Consider the following 18848-nt stretch of genomic DNA (forward strand, 5'->3'; position numbering starts at 1 on the left):
TAAACAGATAACAGCTGATATTTATACATGTTCAAGAAAGGCTAAAGCCACTGGTATTAAAGAAAAGGGAACTTGATTTACAATATGTTTGAAGTTATCATAGATAAGACATTTATGTACACAGTTTCTAAAATACAAACAAAATAGTACATTTTATATTACATTACAAAGATGACTATTAAAACATACAATACAGCACAATACAACAATCGCCTAACATTATTAGTAACAAAACCTGGAAGATGTCTGTCATTGCTCTTGCATAAGTAGTTATACTACTGTGCCACACATTTAATTTTCAATGGACAGAACTGTCCTTTGCCCTTCATTAGAATATTCTATCAAAAAGGCTACATATGCTGAGTAAAATATTGCATTTTTTTAAATAAACACCGAAGTTAATAAAAATTTATATAGGTCTGAAAATGCCACTAATAAAAGTTGAGAACACATGTACACAGGTTATACAAAATACTGAAAAAATGGCCCATTAGGCTATTAGGTTTTTAGTTTAAAATGTGGTATAATACTGCAATTCATATCATCTAGCAAAGGAGAAAAATTAAGAAGTGCACAGTTTTCACTGTAATTGCCCTGTGTGGGTGCTTGTGTGTGGATGATAGTTCAAAGCAGTGACAGATGAAGCAGGAACTGTAGTGGTCTTCAACAAAACTGACAGAGTAAACAGGAGTGACTCATGTCACATGTCCTCCATTGCTGTTTCTGTGTCTCATGTGATGACAAGGCATGCATTCTGTCCATGAAACGGATGCACAATATAGATATTTCCCCTTCACATGAGGCCCAGGAGTGGCAACAGAGGAAGCAAGTCAAAAGATGTTGCATTTATGTGTGTGAATAAATGTGGAGAGAGCGTGTGTGTGTTTTGAAGGGGGAATTGTTGGTGGGGGGAAGTATGGGCCAAACAACATGCTACACCCAAATATGTGTAATGGCAATCCTCTGATTAGCATGAAATGATGCCTCAGGAGGCAGCTGACTGGGAGTAGAGAGGTGGGGGAGAAGTCTGTAATCTTTCCTGCCTGTGTTGTTTCTCTGCTTCCAATCCCACCCACCCTCAAAGGAAGATTTGACAATAGCCTCCTTCAGAAGTTATCAAATGGAGGCTCTACCCAAGTACAGCCTCTGAAAAACAGGCAGAAGTCCTGGCAGGCATGCTGATCACTCTCCCCTGCCCAGGGGTGGGGTGGAGGGAAGGACTCACACTTACAGCTTTTGGCTGAAGCAGTGAAGATGCTGTAAGCACATTGGAGGGTGATTCCGTGAGTGGGATGCTCAGGTGCTGGAGCCTCCTGCTCACAGAATCTGCCTCCAATAGGCTTACAGCCACTGCTGCTTCAGACAAAGGCTGAAAGCATGGGACACTGGCAGCTGGCAGGGGGGTGTGATTGATGTGCTAGGTGGAACTTCTGCCTCTTTTTCAGAGGCTATACAGGTAGACCTTGTTATCCATGGGAGTTCCATTCTCCCTAACAACCATGGATAATGGAACCACAGATAATGAGGCATTTTGGCAATGGGAATGTGGGGGCTATGTTCCTGGAGGCTGGAGAAAAGAGTGAAAAATGGCAAAAGAAAAAAAAAATCAAAATGAAGTGTCCTGCTGTGCTCCACAGGTCTCCAGTTGTCCCCTCCAAAATCCACCATTTCCCTATGAAAAATCATGGGGGAACCTTCTTTTAAAAAAAACAAAAAACAAATGAGCCACAAAATGGCTTCTTTTCTCAAAATGCTAAAACCACGGATACATGGATTTTAACCCTTTTGTATCTGTGGATATTGAGGTTGGGTGCCTAATCCCCAACTGCAGATAAGCAGAACCACAAATAGTGGTAAAGCAATTAACAAGGTCCATCTGTACTCTGGTACAGCCTACATTTAATAAGATCTGAAGGAGGCTATTGTCTTTATGTGGTGTATGTATAAATGAGAACTGGTGTGGGTATATGTGAAGAGAGAGAAAACGAATATGGATTTTCTGTGCTTTATAAGATGGAGGTGAAAAGACTGCTTCAACCTTGGCCATTTGCCTGAGTAACGGTGCCTTCCACAGTGTGCAGGTTTTGCTACTGCTCAGACTGCAGCATGGCACACAGACAGGAAGACTGGTCAAATTGTTTGGAAGCTAGTGCCTCATTATTATTACTTATTCATCTGCAAAGCTACCATATACTGTGTGTGCAAGAAGAAAAAGTGTCTGTGCAAAGGTAGGCAGATGTGCTTTCAGGAGTCTCCTGATAAGAGAACGTTTGCCTCTTTCAAATCGCTAAACTAAACTCCAAACTAGGCCAACACATCAGGTTGGGGGAGCCTCTAAAAGCTAATACTTTAAGGCCTGGAAATAGGTGCCCTTCACACCCACCCACACACGCAGCAGCCACTCCAGCTACAAGCTGGTGTGGCTGATCATTTCAGGAAAACCATTAATTACTCACATCCACGTGAGTACCAAAGCTGTTAAGAAATGCCCTCTTTACATCCAAATTGTTGACATATGAAAGAATTCTTTGTAAATCTATATCCTTATCTTCCAGCATAGTATTTTTTTAAAAAAACTCTTCCAATTGATGATCTGCTAAAAGTCCACCATTTGCACTCCCAGTCAGGAGGTACATCCTATAGTTCTACTATACCACTGTAGGTTAGGAATAATGTGGTCAGATCTCTTGATTTATAACCCTAAGATGCAGAGACCCCACACACCATTCACAGCGTCACACATCAATTCCAACTTCACTGACTTTTTTTTGTATTGACCTGACTACAATGAAGAGCTAATGCTCCTTTCTGAGAAAGGTTTACATACTCATTTCTCCCCCCCCAACTTTCACTTTATCCAGGGTCTTTCTGGTCTCAGTAAGGATACTGTTTCTGTTTCTTGCCAGAGAAACAGGCCAGCCAAGTGCAGATCAACATTGCTGCAGCAGCTCCTCCACCAGTACAGTAATAAGCCCAGCCAATTTCACAGGTACCTATAGGGGAATAAAATACACACAGAAGTTATGATCAGAGGTGGTTTCCTTTCACCACATTTCAATGAGAAAACCCAAGGGTACCTTGTTTTCACGTCTATCATAATTTGATATAACAGCTTGAAGAGGTCCATCTTGTAATGGGCCAGAGAGTGTTTGTTTAATCTGTACCTATAAGGGATGTGATCAATTGGAAATTAATGTCTTTTTTTAGCATGCTGAGGCTATTCTCACGCACAGTGGGAATCGAGCTAAGGGAGCCCAGCCTCGTTCCCACTGCGGGTGAGAACTGCCAGGTAGTGTGTGAGAACTGCCTCTTGGGTAGCCTGCTGCTTAACCTTGGTTTCAGGTGCAGGAGTGCCCGAAAAGTGGGTTACCTGCTCGTGTTGCTGCGGCTCTGCACCACAGTGACTCATTAGTAGCCCCCCAACTGAGAGGCTGTAACAAGCCTCCCCACAATGGGGGAGGCCACAGAATGCCCTGTGCACTCGAGCGGGTCATTTTGGGACTGCCAGGGGGTCCCCAAACCCCGCCACCTCAACCGGCTCCGTGATGAAGGCAGTCATTGTCTTGGCGGCCAATCCAGCCACCCAGGGAGGGCTTCCTGCTCATTTCCGGGGAGAGCGGGTCAAGCCTGTTCTCCCCGCAAACCCCATTCAGGCTCTCCACACTGCTTGTGTGGAGAGCCTTGCTGATTATAGATCCCTACAATTATGCACATAACTTATTTAATACACAGAACAAACAGTATGCTAAATATTGGAAAATAATTCTATAACCCTTATTAGAATATGTAAATTCATCTGTAGTGCTGTGGTTTTGATACCTTTTGCTCAGAAGATTCAAGGCGAGTAAACAGTGGAACCCAAACGTCATCCAAGTTGTTTGACTCACTTGGGCCCATCCTTTCATCTATTTGACAAGCGAGCTTAGACCTACTAACCAGCTCCTAAAATATCTGGCATTTCATTTGAAACAATAAGCATTCTAGGTAAAGGTAAGCTAAGGAAAGGTAAGTTAGGCAAAGGTAAGTTAAGTAAATACTTTTAAAGGTATTTTAACTTCAAAAGAAGATGTACATTCATGCTCAACTTCTTCACCTTGAAGTCTTTGAGATTTCAGAGCCTAGTTTTGGCTGCATCCTGCCCACTGTGTACCATTTGGTATCTTACCACCATGGAGGTTTAAAAATGTATTTTCAGACCCCGTTCCCCATGCCTGAGAAAGTCAAATTGGGGGTACAGGGATGGTACCAGAGAAAATGCCAGACAAGAAGCTTAGGTTACTTCCAGATCAGGGGATGGTAGTAATACGTCATTGCTCTTCTTCTCTAGGGTCCATACAGAACTGCAGCTGCCTTTTCACCCTGTGGTAGAACTAGCATTTTTGCATGCATACATCCTGTAGTGTTGCATCCACACTAGTGGTAGATGGCCATATGCAGAAACAATAGATATATCTGCGTGTACCTCCATGTACGTTTCCCTCCTCCCTGCTATTTATCAGGCAATTTGTGCAACAGCAAAATAGGGTTCTGCCACCTATGCTCTATTAGACTCTACCAGATTTACTTCTGAATAAGTGGTGGAGGGCCAGTGCCAACTGCTGTTGCTTTCCAACAACACAAATGAATAGGTTAAGAGGCAGGACCCTGCATGGATTAGTGCCGAGGCCTTATGTCCTCCTTCTGCATGGCATTGGCAGCTTGGATGGTCCCTTGGAAAGGGAAAGAAGATGCAGGGCAGGCAGGAGCCTGAAGCAGAGAAAAATCCACCTACTCTCTACTACCTTACTTTCCATTCAATTAATTTGACCATACACTTTTTCAGTTTAAATGTTTGATATTTTTTTAGATGATTTTTTTGTACATTCACATCAGCACAAAAACAGAACAGAACAGAATTTAAAACAAAAAAACAAGAAAAAAATTAGTGGACACACAATGCTGTTCTTTAAAGTGTAGGAAAAAGGTGTTTTAGCACAAACTTCTTTTTAAAAAAAAGCATGCTACTACAATGCACTGATAGTAACTGGTGAACGTGCAGTTGGCTCTGGAAATGAAGAGGTGTGACTATAAGTCTCCATTTCCTGAAATATCCCTGCACATGTCAAAACCATACTACCAATAAGACAGAAGAACACTCTACACCTGTGGACACTGTGCGACTCTTTGGGTTTTGTTTTGTTTTGAAGTCTTATTAAAATTAGCTCCCTAGAGAAACTGAAGGAGCATGGGGAAAATACAGAAAAACTATTTGCTGATCAAGTCCTGCAGATGCCCTGTAAAAAAAAAGAGTGAAGGAAGAGTGGCAGTTCCAGAGCAATGTGGAAACTAGTGTGGCAACATTTCTAGACTTAGATGTGGATTATAGGCCAAGGAATGCAGCTACTCGGAATGACAGCTCTTAGTCACTAATAAGCTGGTCTTGTGGTAGCAAGCATGAATTGTCCCCTTTGCTAAGCAGAGTCTACCCTGGTTTGCATTTGAATGGGAGACTACATGTGAGCACTGTAAGATATTCCCCTTAGGAGATGGTGCAGCTCTGGGAGGAGCATCTGCATGTTTGCATGCCAAAAGTTCCAAGTGCCCTCCCTGGCATCTGCAAGATAGGGCTGAGAGAGACTCCAGTCTGCAACCTTGGAGAAGCCGCTGTCTGTGTAGACAATACTGAGCCAGATGGACCAATTGTCTTACTCAGTATAAGGCAGAGTCCTATGTTCCTAAGTAGCAAGCTGAAAGCAATCCTTGCTTATTTTCTGGTGATATATCACAGGAAATACATCTGCCAAAGCATTTTAAATTTCTTGTGGTGGTCACTGAAGGCACTTTGGATGACCACAGGTGTGTGTTTTCATTCTAGCATGGGCAAGATGCTGGAGTTGGCTTCTAGTTTCTAAAATGTGAACCACTCTGGACTACAAAATAATTTCGAGCACACAGTCTTAATCTCTTCCATTGGCAAGACAAAGAAAGTGAGTTGGCCAGCTTTGTACTTTAAGATAAACAGGCATGTTATTTTGGGGTTCTTTGTAGAGCTATTCAAAATCCACTGCCTTATTCAGGCTCCATCTGGGCCACTTCCTTTAAATAAGAAGGAACTGCAAATGAGGAACTAGCAAACTCAGCCTTGTAGCATGAGCACCCTTGCATACAGTGTCTGCTTGGATATGGGGTAGGGGCACTTGTTTACTTCCTGTGGGTAGGATCACTGCAAGTGAGAAGCACCATGGTGATTAGACAGAGGGGGTTCCATATGCAGATAGAGAGGAGGAGCCTGTGATGGTTAAGGTCAGTTGGAATGCAAGTGTTATTGGTCAGCTTGATTGCAGAGGAGAGAAGAATCCATCTATCTATCAAAGGATAGTGGGCAGGGGTCTGCGAAGAGAGGGGTCATGAGGGAGGAAAGAGCCCCCTCAGGAGAAGGAGGCTGCCATTGTGTGAATTAGATGAGGAAACAAGATGAACAAGATCTGTTAACTCAGGGAGGGAAAGAGAGAGAGAAAGAAAGAAAGAAAAGGGAGGGGAAGAATGAAAAGCGAGCAGAGGGGAGAGAGGGAGATAAAGATAAATAAGGGAGGGTAAGAGAGAAAGAAGGGCGAGGGATGGGCCCAAGCCTGTCAGCGTCCAGAGGGGGACAAGTGGCCATGGCAGCAGCAGTAAGGAAGGGCCCTGTCAACCGCTGCTGCTGCTGCTGCTTCTGCGGGGAAGAGCAGGAGTAGGGTGAGGGTGGGGAGGTCTCTGGGGTTAGGGGGCTGCGGCTTTGCCAGTTGGTGCCAGCAACACTGCAGCCGCAACCAAGAGGGGTGAGGGGAGTGGAAGCAACAGGGTGGAGGAGGAGCACGGCTCAGGTGAGGGTGTAGAGAACTCTGAGGTGAGGGGAGCAATCAAGTACTAGCGTGCAGATGCTCTGTGTGGGTTAAGCTAGTATTTATTATTACATTTCCATATTGCCTGAAACAACCAGTCTCTAGGTGGTGAACAAAAATTAAGAACAGCAGTTAAAATTAAACAAAGCATTATCTGGACAGTTTAAACACAGATTAAACACCTCCAAATGTCTGGAATTTGAAGATAATGAGTTTTTCACTGACAGAGAAGTCAGACACCAAATCTTGGTGGGGGAGAATATAGCTCAGGAGTGGCTATTGAGAAGGTTATCATTTTTTTCATTTCTAACCCACTCTTCTTCCAAGGAACGCAGAGTAGTGTTCATGGCTATGTTTATGCCCACAACAACCCTGTGAAGTAAGTTAGGCTGAGAGGTAAGTGGGTATAATTACAGCCCCTCACCCACGTTCCCAGGAGTACAGAAAGGCCAGTGTGCCCTGAGAGGAAGGCAAGCAAGGAGGCACCCAGGCCAGGGAGCTCTTGTCCTCAGCTCCTGAAAAGACCAACAGCCTCAGACAACGTTTTATTAACATTCTGTAATTTGCTTCTTTTAATACTGTAAACCACTTAGGGTCCCTTTGTCAAGGCAGAAAGGCAGTATAAAAATGTAGTAAATATATAATCACCCAGCGAGTTTCATGTCTGAGTGAGGATCTGAACTCGGGTCTCCCTGGTCCTGTTCCAACACTCTAACCACTACACCATGCTGTCTCTATTGGAAGGACATCTTCCGTCAGCTGTCACTTACCCAGTTCAAACTGGTTGGAAAGGTTACCACAGGTTTGCCTGACTTCTTCACTGTCCCAGCCCAGAGGATAAAGAGCACAACCAGAACCAATTAACAAACCTGCAGATTAAAAAAAAAAAGGGGGGGGGGAGAAACAACAGGTTTCAGACAATAGCCTTTGGTTCTCCTAAAAATTAAGCAAGATGAGAAGGTTGTCCTTGGAATTACAAATTTTTCCTCCCTGCCCATAATCAGCTATCTAGGCAATACCCAGACAATTGTCACTAGCTGCTCATCTTCAAAATAAATGAACTGGCCTTCTGTCACAAGATGCTGAAAAGAAGACCCATACTTCAGCTGCCCTGGGCTTAGGATTTGGTCTGCAATCAGTGAAATTCAAAGGTTTTGCAACCACCATTATCTCCTTTACAGATGGACAAGTGGCTCATAAAATCAATCATAAGATACTGATAGGCTAAGAGAAATCTTGGCAACTTCCCTACCTGGAAACAAGAAAGCCTTTGCATCTTCTCTCAGCACTCTTAATTACTCCGGACAAGGGGAACAAAAAATATTCTGGAAGAATGGCACTTCTATAATCCCATGTGTGGTTTTGCTCCACTCTCTGTCCAGATTACTTAGCTTCCTTTTGCACTAGGTATTAGCAATTGTAAACAGTTTGTTTAGATTGTTCACTTCATCCATGCGCTATTATGCAGCGCCATCTGCATTTGTGGGAAATCCATAATGAAAGTCAAATGACTTTTAAAGTAGTCTCAAAAGTCACAACCTTTATCACAGATTTCCAGCAAATGCCCAGCAGGTGCCACTGCATAATAGCACATAGAGGAAGTAATCAGTCTAACTGACCAGTTTACAATTGCTAATACCTAATGAGAAATGGAAGCAGAAGCTGGAAAGAGAGAAGGTAAACACAAACAGTCACCTTAAGTGGCGCAGCGGGGAAATGCTTGACTAACAAGCAGAAGGTTGCCAGTTCGAATCCCTGCTGGCACTACAGCAGGGATATAAGAAGATGCTGAAAGGCACAGGGACCTAGCAGGGTTGGAGTGGGCCCAGAGACAAGATTTTAAAATACCCCCCTCACTGAAGCTCAGCTCATGAAGTAAAGAAATCTTAAATGAGGCTGAATAGTGGTAAGAAAAAGCATAGTTTATATATCTATATCTATAGCTGTGTGTGTGTGTGTGTGTGTGTGTGTGTGTGTATAGATAGACAGATAGATAGATAGATAGATAGATATCTCCTATGTGCCACAATTGAACATCATCCTAAATTATTTTTTTTTTAAGTTTTGTCAGTTGTGGACAATGCAAGTCATGTAATGGTACTAGAGAAAGACATGCTGTTCTGGTAGCTCCAGGTCTTAACACTCACATCAATTTTGGAGGATGAATACAACTGAAGGAAGCCTGGGTGGGTACGTGGCTGGGGGAGTCCGTCATGTGACTTGCCTCGGGGGGGGCAAGGCAGTGGGCCCCCAGACAACTGCCTCCCCCTGCCCTATTACAGTTATGCCCCTTGAAAGGCATCATATCCTACTGCATGGGAGGAGGCAATCGTAAACCCCTCCTGTATTATACCAAAGAAAACCACAGGGCTCTGTAGGTGCTAGGAGTCACAATCGACTTGATGGCACACTTTACCTTTAAACACAAACAGCTTCCATTTTCAAATAGAATAACCCTTTCTCTGAAAATCTCCAGGATTCAACCCTTCAGAGGTCTCTGTATTTTCCCATCATATACAGTAATACTTTATTTTATTGATTTAAAAAAATATATATATACCCCACCCCTCCAGTACATTACTGCTCAGGGCGGCTCACAACCTTTATAAAATAGAATCAGACTAATAAAATGAACCAAATAAAATAAATTAAAAATGCAAGCTAAAACCACAATCAGAATTAGCTTTTAAAATTTCAAATTAAATTCTTTAAAAAGCTAAAAACTAAGAATTATAAAAACTAAAGACTAAAGAACCTACCAGACATAAGCAACAGGTGAAACATTAACAAGCCTCTTTTAAAAGATGTGTTCTTAGTTTTTTTTTAAAAACAAACACTGAGGGTGGGAGCATGGTGAAGCTCTTTAGGGAGGGCGTTCCAAAGCCGAGGAGCCACAACCAAAAAGGACCTGTCTCTAGTCCCTTGGTAGTAGCGAGGCCATGAGCAGGACCTAAGGTGATGAGTGGAGGGCCCTAGCAGGTTCACATGGGCAAATGCGGTCCAACAGGTACTCCAGCCCCAAGCTGTGTAAGGCTTTAAAGGTCAACACCAGCACCTTCAATCTAGTCCGGAAGCGGGCTGGTAACCAATGAAGCTGCCGCAGGATGAGTGTGATACCAGCTAAAGCTTCCATACCATCTTCAAGGGCAGCCCCACTTAGAGCGCATTGCAGTAGTCCACATGTCTGTACAATTTCCAAGAGCATCCATTTTGTTGTCTTGGGGATTAGTGAACTGGTTTGAAAGGACTGTGCCCAATCAGTACAATCATAACATTTGAAATGATGTGTCTAGCTAGTGGACCCTAACCCAGAATTATTATTTATTATTATTTATTATTATTTATTCGATTTCTATACCGCTCTTCCAAAAATGGCTCAGGGCGGTTTACAAAGAGAAACAATACATAAATAAGATGGCTCCCTGTCCCCAAAGGGCTCACAATCTAAAAAGAAACATAAGATAGACACCAGCAGCAGTCACTGGAGGTACTGTGCTGGGGGTGAATAGCGCCAGTTACTCTCCCCCTGCTAAATAAAGAGAATCACCACATTAAAAGGTGCCTCTTTGCCAAGTTAGCAGAATCTGAAAAGAAATCTGAATGGATTAGAAGAACATTCTTCAAATTTCTTTGTTCTTTACAAATCAAAAATAGTTTGCCACTTCCAGCTATACCATCTCAATTGTGCCAATGATATTCTTAACGTCATTAGCCAAAGGACTGCATTACAGAATACACACTATTCAGGGTTTATTTGTTTTCACTCAGTCACTCAATGTATCAACCCCATGTATGGTCTTCACTCTATGGGAAGATGATTTTATGTCTGGGTGATGAGGACCAATCTACTCTACTATGTTTTGATTTTTTAGCCTACTTTCCAGTAGGCTTACCCCTGCTAAGTGGGCAAAGAGGCACCTTTTACCGTGGTGATTCTCTTTATTTAGCAGGGGGAGAGTAACTGGCCCTCTCCACCCTCAGCACAGTACTTCCAGTGACTGTTGCTGGTGTGTGTCTTATGTTTCGTTTTAGAATGTGAGCCCTTTGGGGACAGGGAGCCATCTTATTTATTTGTTTGTTATTTCTCTTTGTAAACCGCCCTGAGCCATTTTTGGAAGGGCGGTATAGAAATCGAATTATTATTATTAATAATAATAATAATAATAATAATAATAATAATAATAATCATCACCCAGCATTCCGTTTGTGTGTGTGTGTCCATCAACTTTGCAATGCCTGGACCAATAGGAACCGAATTGGGTACAGATGTAGGGACACATAGGGACACCTCAACAACGTAGTTTGTGATGATGTCATCCACCCCAGTTTAAGATGGTGGATGTGTAAATGCTTGAGGTGCAAGTGGGCTAATTTGTGAACCGCCTAACCAATTTGAACTAGTGATGTGCACGGAAGCACAGTTCAACGCGGGCAGGGGTCTCCCTTTAAGGACAGGGGGGTTGCACTTACCCCTCCTGCCTCTTTTCCCCTGCCGGCGCAATTTTTTTAAAAAAAAAGGTTTTGGGGCGTCAGCATTCCTCCCTGCCGTTGCCCGGAAATACAGGAAGTACAGGCTGTGCATGCGCCCGCCATGCACATCACATGCATGACATGCGCACGCAACATGCAAGGTGTGTGGCGGGTGCGTGCACAGCGGCGAGCACACGCACAGCCCGTACTTCCTATATTTCCGGGCAACAATGGGGGCAGGGGAGGCAGGGAGGAATTCTGCCGCCCCGAAAACATTTTTTAAAAATGGAGCGCCGGCTGGGGGAAAGCAGCGGGAGGGGTAAGTGCAACCCCCGCCATTAAAGGGAGCTCCCCACCACCACCAGCAATGAACTTTGAACTAGCACCAGCACGAACCGGTTCGCAGACCTCTTGCATGGCCTTCGGACCAGTTCGTGCACATCCCTAATTTGAACCTAATTTGGTACAGCTGCAGAGAGTGACACACAGGGACACATCAATAGTGTAGTTTGTGATTATGTAATCCACCATGATTCAAGATGGCGGATGCGTAAATGTTTGATGCATAATTGCTTAAGCGATTTGAACCAAATTTGCTACAGCTGTAGGGACACATAGGGATGGCTCAAGGGCATAGTTGTAATGATGTAATCTACCCTGATTCAAAATGGTGGATATGCCAATGTATGAGATGCAAGTGGGAACTGATTTGGACCAAATTTGGTACAGTTGTAGGGACGCATAGGGACACCTCAAACGCATAGTTTGTGATGGTGTAATCCACCCCAACTGAAGATGGTAGACACATGAATGTTTGAGCTGTAAGTGGGCTAACTTGTGAACTGATCTGGACCAAATTGAGTCCAGTTGTAGGGATAGTGAAAGGAAAGTAGGCGGATTAGTTATGACAACTTGTCTTATTCTGTGGGACTAAGGTAGCTTCAAAGAATTTGATTGTCCTCAGTATACAGAAGTTATGTAACAACTCATGCCTCTATAATTCAGTAGGCGGCCACCAACTTCCTAAATGGAAGATCAATGTGAGTTAAATCACCAATCTCTCACTTGAAGTCTAGGCCTGGTTTTTGGCATTATAAGCCCTTATATCACATAAGGTATACAACTCAAAAATACTGCTTTGGTAGTGCATATCCAGGGGTTGGTTGATAGGTATGTATATTATGAGTTTTAGGAGTGTGGCTGGCTATACTGTGCCAAATGACGGAGTAATTTTCTCTCTATTTACAATCTAACCATAGCATTGCAAACTAGTCTGCCACTGCAACTCTGGCTCTAAGAGTTCAGGGCAGTCAGCGTTTGGGAAGAACGTGAGGAATGAGGCCTGCTCACAGACATGACAGCAGGATTCCTGACTATCTCCCTGCACAATTAGGAATAATCTGTTTGCCAGACTGGCTTTCCTTGACAGTGCAATTATTTACAAACTGCTAGATATTTGCTTGTGAGAGGCTAATAAATCACACAGCAATGGAATGGAAAGCACCGAACTTGCATCCTGATAGAAATCCAAACAGTATATTACAAAGATCCCTGAGGGAGTTCATAAAGTACACCTGGTTCTTTGGGGGGGAAATGTTACTGGCATTTCATTCTTCTAAACAAACCAAAGTTCTGAATGCGTGGGCACACATTCAGAATTTAAAAAGCAAAAACTGGGCTGAGTATATACATGAAGTAAGTAAGTCAGGAGTAAGTCTTGTTAGTTTCAGTGGGGCTTACTCACAATCAGGGCAGGTTTCAGATCTTAGAGGGCCCTTGGCACAAGTGCTATGGGCCCCCTCTTCTGTGGAGGAGGAAATTAAGAAGATCATGGGATGAGTGGAGGTAGCTGCCAGCAGTGCCTTCCTTTGCCCCATGCCTCTTTCAAAGCTTGTAAGGGCCAGATCAGGAGCTCCCAATGTGATCCTTACTGTAGGATCCTCAGCATTGGCTGAGGAGAAGCGGCTGCTGCAGTGCCTCCTCCAGCCCTGCACTCATCTCAAAGTCAAGAAGGGTTGGCTTTGGAGCTGCCTTGGTCTACCACGACCCCCCTCAAAGGTCCAGGTCCTTCAGCCACCGTCTCATCTGGCCAACCTCCAACATCACCTATGCTCTCAAGTAAAGGTGCATAGGATTGCAACCTTAAATAAGAATGTTGAACTCCTTGCTCTGAATTCGTTAGGCAGAATTTAAAAAGCAAGAAGCATTGCAGCGCTGGCTTTTATTAAGATGGCAAGGAATGCAGACAGTTTAGATGGGTTTTCAAGGTGGAAGCTTAACACGTGGATGGAAGGAAAAACAACCCATCTCAATTTGATTAGAAATCCAGAGACAATTCCTCCCAACAGATTACTATACACAAGGATGGCTCTTTGAAAGCCTGCCAATCCTAGGAGTCCCCCACCCCACCCCAGCTCTTCAGCTTCCAAGCAAATATGTGAGGCAGTTGGTGACTGAAGTGTGGAATTCTGCAGCCAAACGGCAAAATACGTTGCTTGAGCCAACCCTGTCCTTTTGGCCCCCTTGCCAAAATCTCAGAGGCCATAGGGAACTTCATACAGGTCAGGTCAATCCCAGACATCTTCTTTCCTGCGTCTGAAGTCACCTGTTCATATGCTATCTTTCCCCACTGATACTGCTAAATGTTATTTTTATTTCTGCGTTCAAGCTTGTGAAATGGTGGTGTTTTCATTAGGCGAATTACCCCAAGTTTCATGAAAAATTTAGTTCCCGCTAGATGAGAAAGTTTCCAGTGCTATTAGTACTGCACAGTTTATGTTTGGCAAGAATCCCTTGCCTGGGGAAAGAAATGACCTAGCTATTATCTGATCTGCTGCTTAGATGCAGCTGGATGTATCAGATCACAACTCATTATTATTGAAACAATCATTTCTGAACAGCAGGGGCCCAAGAAAGCAGGAATTAATTTAGTAATATGCAGTCATGAATTGCGGAGAACACAAGCAACTCTATTTGAGGATAAAGGCTGCACCAGTAATTGCTGAATTGAAGTTTTTTTTCTTTTTAAGACCCACTGGCACCAAAGCTACTGTTAAAGAGAGCTATATTTTCTGCAAAATGAACATTAAGGCTCTGTAAATACACTTGCTTGCTGGATATCATCGTGGTGATTAAAGGTTCTGCAATAACTAATAATTACTTCCCAAGTGACCATTGTTCATAAAGATGCCTTATAACCAAGTATTCACTGCAGTCTATTCAACTCACTACATTCATAATAAAGGTTACATTTAATACTCTGGCTCTTCTCATATTACATTCCATGTGGCTAATTAAAACATCTTCAATACAGTAAAAAATACAAAAAGCCAACACTAATAGGTGAATCTGAGAACAAAAAACAATCAGAGCAGAACTGAATCAAGTCATTAAGTCTTTCTGAAAACAAAAAGAGAGAGACATTTAAACTTTTCTGAAAACATGAATGTTTAACAAAATTAAGGATCTCTGGGTTGAAACTTAGATCCAAAGGTTTGCTACCTCTAGAGGAAGGAGCCTTTCCTCCAAAGAAGCTCCATTCTCCCAAGGAATGGAACCGTTGGATCCAACCAACCCTCTAAAAAGACTTTATCTCCTATCCAAGTAGTCTTTACAGATGTCAGAGTTCAGATGTCATGTGGTTCAGATGTCACACAGAAGCTCAGTTGAAGTTGGGCTCCATGCAATGTCTCTGAGCTTAGGGAGTGCGTGTCCCACATTCCATCCCCATGCAAGCATCCACTTCTCATCTGGGTTAAAATAAAACTATCTGTCATGATGTCTGAACTCACTGATCTCAGCTTACTCAAGTAAAGTGTGCCGTCAAGTCGATTTCGACTCCTGGCACCCAGAGCCCTGTGGTTTTCTTTGGTAGAATACAAGAGGGGTTTACCATTGCCTCCTCCTGTGCAGTGTGAGATGATGCCTTTCAGCATCTTCCTATATTGCTGCTGCCCAATATAGGTGTTTCCCCATAGTATGGGAAACATACCAGCGGGGATTCAAACCAGCAACCTTCTGTTTGTTAGTCAAGCATTTCCCCGCTGTGCCACTTACTCTAGTCTAGCCTATTTCAAATAAATCCAAAGTTTGAAGTAAATTACAGAACTCAGTTTATATGAAGTAAGTAGGCTAGAATAAACTGAGATCAGTGGGTATGGATGTCATGACCAATCTTGATTGATTTTAACCTAGATGGGAAGTGGATGCTCGCATTAGGATGAGAGGGGCTCAGAGATATTACACAAAGCCCAGCTTTAACTGAGGTTCCTCATGACATCTTAACCAACCCATTGGGCAGATACTGTATAACCTACAGTAGGGCCTGCCTCTCAAACATCTTAATCCGCATGTTTGCTAGGGATAGCAAAGAAATACAGTGTAACCATGTGAAACAACAATCATAAGGAATTCCATTTCCTGTGTGATTTCCCTAATCTTCCTGACCAATGGATTTCCATGTTCAGAAAACCCACTTACCAATTCAAATTCAATTCATTTAATTTTAGAAAACAAACATTTATATCCCGCTCTTCCACCAAGAAGCCCAGAGCATTGTACATGGTTCGTCTGAGAGATACATGACTAGCCCAGAATTACTCAGTGAGCTTCATGGCCAAATGGGGATTTGAACTCGGGTTTTCCCGGTCCTAGTCCAACACTCTAACCACTACGCCATGCTGGCTCTTAATATTATCAACTGTTTGCTTTAAAGATGCTGGATGATCTTGTGTGTGTATGTTGCACTCTTAAGCGTAATTCAGATGTCACATGGAACCAGGATGAAACCATGGTTTCTATATCTGATCCTGGTTGATAATCTGATCCATGCAAATGCATTAGAGACAAGATGCACACACACACACCCATTCAGAGGTTTAATAAACTAGAATTCACAATGACATCCAGTAAATGCTGTTTTGTTCCACCCAGAGTTTGAAAACAAGAGAGGATATGTAACTAGGGTTCAATCTATTGTCATGGTCAGATGTTTATCTTCTGAAATCATATTTCCATCTTTCAATGTCCTTATCAAAATGGTGTACCAGTTAAATCCTACTCTCCAAGACTCAAAGACCCAGTAGGTTTTCAGAAATCTCTGTGGCCATTTTAACAGACTTTGCTAGTTAATGTGATCATTCACACAATCAAAAAAATTGTTCCACCTGGATTTGGGAGCAGTATGTGCTCCCAATTTCCAGTTGTGTGAAAGCAAGCTAAGAGGACGACCTGGGTAGAAGCAATTGTGTGGAAGCAAGGTAGGAAGAAAAGCTACCCAGGTATTCCTCCTACCTTGCTTCCACACAATGGCTCCTACCCAGATTTTCCTCTTACCTTGCTTCCACATAACCGAAATGTGGGAGCACACGCAGCTTCCAAACCCAAGTGGAACACAGTAAGGCTCTACACACGATCTGTGTGTAGAGCCGAAAGGGGTTTGCCTGACCCACTCTCCCTGCAGATGAGCAGGGAACCCTCCCTGGGTGGCCAGATCCACCATCCAGACGGTTACTGGCTCTGTCGCAGATCTGGTTGGGGCGGTGGGGTTTGGAGGCCTCCCGCCCCCAGAGAGTCCCATAATGCACCACGTGAGTGCGCAGAGCCTTTTGGGGAGCCTCCTGACGCCGGGAGGCTTTTTGTAGCCTCTCGGTTGGGAGGCTACTGATGAGCCGTTGTGGTGCAGAGCCGTGCTGCAGAGACACATTATCATTTAACCCGGTTTTCGGGTGCTCTCACGCCCGAAACCCAGGTTAAGTGGTGGGCTCCATAAGTGGGCTTGCCGCTGAGCTGCCGCCAGGAGCTGCACAGCTCCCGTTGCTGCACACAAGCAGCAGACCGGGCTGGGCCCCCTTAGCCCAGTTCCTGCTGCTTGTGAGAATAGCTTCAGTTTTTGATTGTGCGAATGACCTCATTCTGTAGCTCCTTTTCTGCTGCCATTGCATGTGAAAATAAGAGAGCTTTTCCAGGTGATGAGTGGCCTGGTAAAGCTAAGTTGTGTCTGCTGGAAACGGAGATCTCTTTTGCTCACTCTGATGAGTTTGCACCCACTTCATACTAAAGTTGTTCAGATTTGGCTCGACCTACAAGTACATTTTACCCATTGTGCAATTCTCCACAAGTGGCTTTCCATGTCAACAGGATGATTGCTTCCCTTCAGGCACACAAATTTCCAGCTGAGGGCTTGCCCCAAGTGCTGTTCTCTGATGCCAGGGATTTTCCCCAACAGCATGGTCCTGGCAGGTAATCCAGAATGCATGCACAGCCCTTGGCTGGAACCAGGTTTGGTGGGAAGGCAAGCATTGTTCTGACCTCCTTCCATTATTTTCCTACAAGGATAGAGGCCACTCCTAACCAGAGAAAGCCACAGTGGCTGACAGCACACAGGCATTAACAGTTTGTTATTATTATAGAGAAGAATATATTGTGTAGCATTTCCCAGAACATGAAAAATGTGATTTAATATTTCATAACTGGCAGCATTTCACCGACAAGAGGGGACTCTTGCATATTCACAGCATTACTATACCGAGGATCACTGCCTAAGCCCTAAGGGCTTCCCTCCCCTCCTGCTGCACACGCTGAGAAAGCTTCTCCCCCTGCACTTCTCCTGAAGTCTGTAACCTCTACTCATTTACCCTGTAACTGCCTGTCCTTCACTAAGAGGGTGTTAGCTCTTTGGGGTAAAGAAAAGCATAGTTCGATATTATGGACAAAAACAAACATCACCAGCTGCAGCATGTGAAATAGCAGACTTTGTACTACTTGGTTCCTTAGTATTCATGCCCATTCATTTACATGCACATGCACTAGAGACAAGATGTACCCCCGCCCCCCATTCAGAGGTTTGATTTCTTAAAAGCTGGGGAAGAGGGCTGAAACCCAGAGTGGCAAGCCTTAGTATTACACAAAAATGTTTTGAAAAGGCATCCCCATAATGTCCCCAACAGGCAAAATGAGGACTATAGTTATCAGGGACAAATATCAGAAAAATCAGGATGGTCTTGTAAATAAGGGTGATTCGAACAATCAATATCTAAGAATGTACAGACAGTTAAAACACCCCCTTCTAGGTAATATTTTCAATGGTTTGTTAAGAAAATAATCTGCAGCATACATGGCAAACTTGAGTTAAATTAAACTAGCTGAACCTGCACAGATTATGTGCGCTAGGACTTTGTTGCTCTTCTTGTCCCCCGCCACAGCCCCTACTTTAATGCTCAGTGTCAGCCACCCACTCTTGCTCGCCCCCCTCCCTGCCGCTAGCTCCCTCCCCGCCACTCGCTCGCCCCCTCACCACTCACCTCCTCACCACCAGCTCACTCACTCGCCCCCTCCCCACTGCTCGCTCACCTCCTACCTGCTCCTCTTCCCTATCTGCATATGGAATCCGCACTGCCCAATCACCACAGTGCTTCTGTTCTGTTACCTCCAATTGGTAAAGCACTGTGTGGGCGGGATGTGCACATAGGGATAGGGATGTGCAGAATGTTCTCACTCAAAACATGCCATTGGAAGTGT

At 43.8% G+C, this 18848-nt stretch overlaps 1 protein-coding gene across 2 annotated transcripts in view; it reads right to left on the bottom strand.

Annotated features, from left to right (window-relative positions):
• The window catches only part of LHFPL6 (LHFPL tetraspan subfamily member 6), a 29661-nt gene continuing 10813 nt past the window's right edge, over positions 1–18848 (bottom strand). For both annotated transcript variants that reach the window (XM_053285010.1, XM_053285011.1), the window contains exons 3-4: positions 7631–7729; positions 1–2993 (exon numbers count right to left, since the gene is read on the bottom strand). In XM_053285010.1, the coding sequence (XP_053140985.1) occupies positions 2875–2993; positions 7631–7729 (218 nt within the window). In that variant the 3' untranslated portion in view covers positions 1–2874. The remainder of the gene's footprint in view (positions 2994–7630; positions 7730–18848) is intronic.

This window comes from Hemicordylus capensis, chromosome 1 (genome assembly GCF_027244095.1).
Source record: "Hemicordylus capensis ecotype Gifberg chromosome 1, rHemCap1.1.pri, whole genome shotgun sequence".
In the NCBI taxonomy this organism is placed as follows: domain Eukaryota; kingdom Metazoa; phylum Chordata; class Lepidosauria; order Squamata; family Cordylidae; genus Hemicordylus; species Hemicordylus capensis.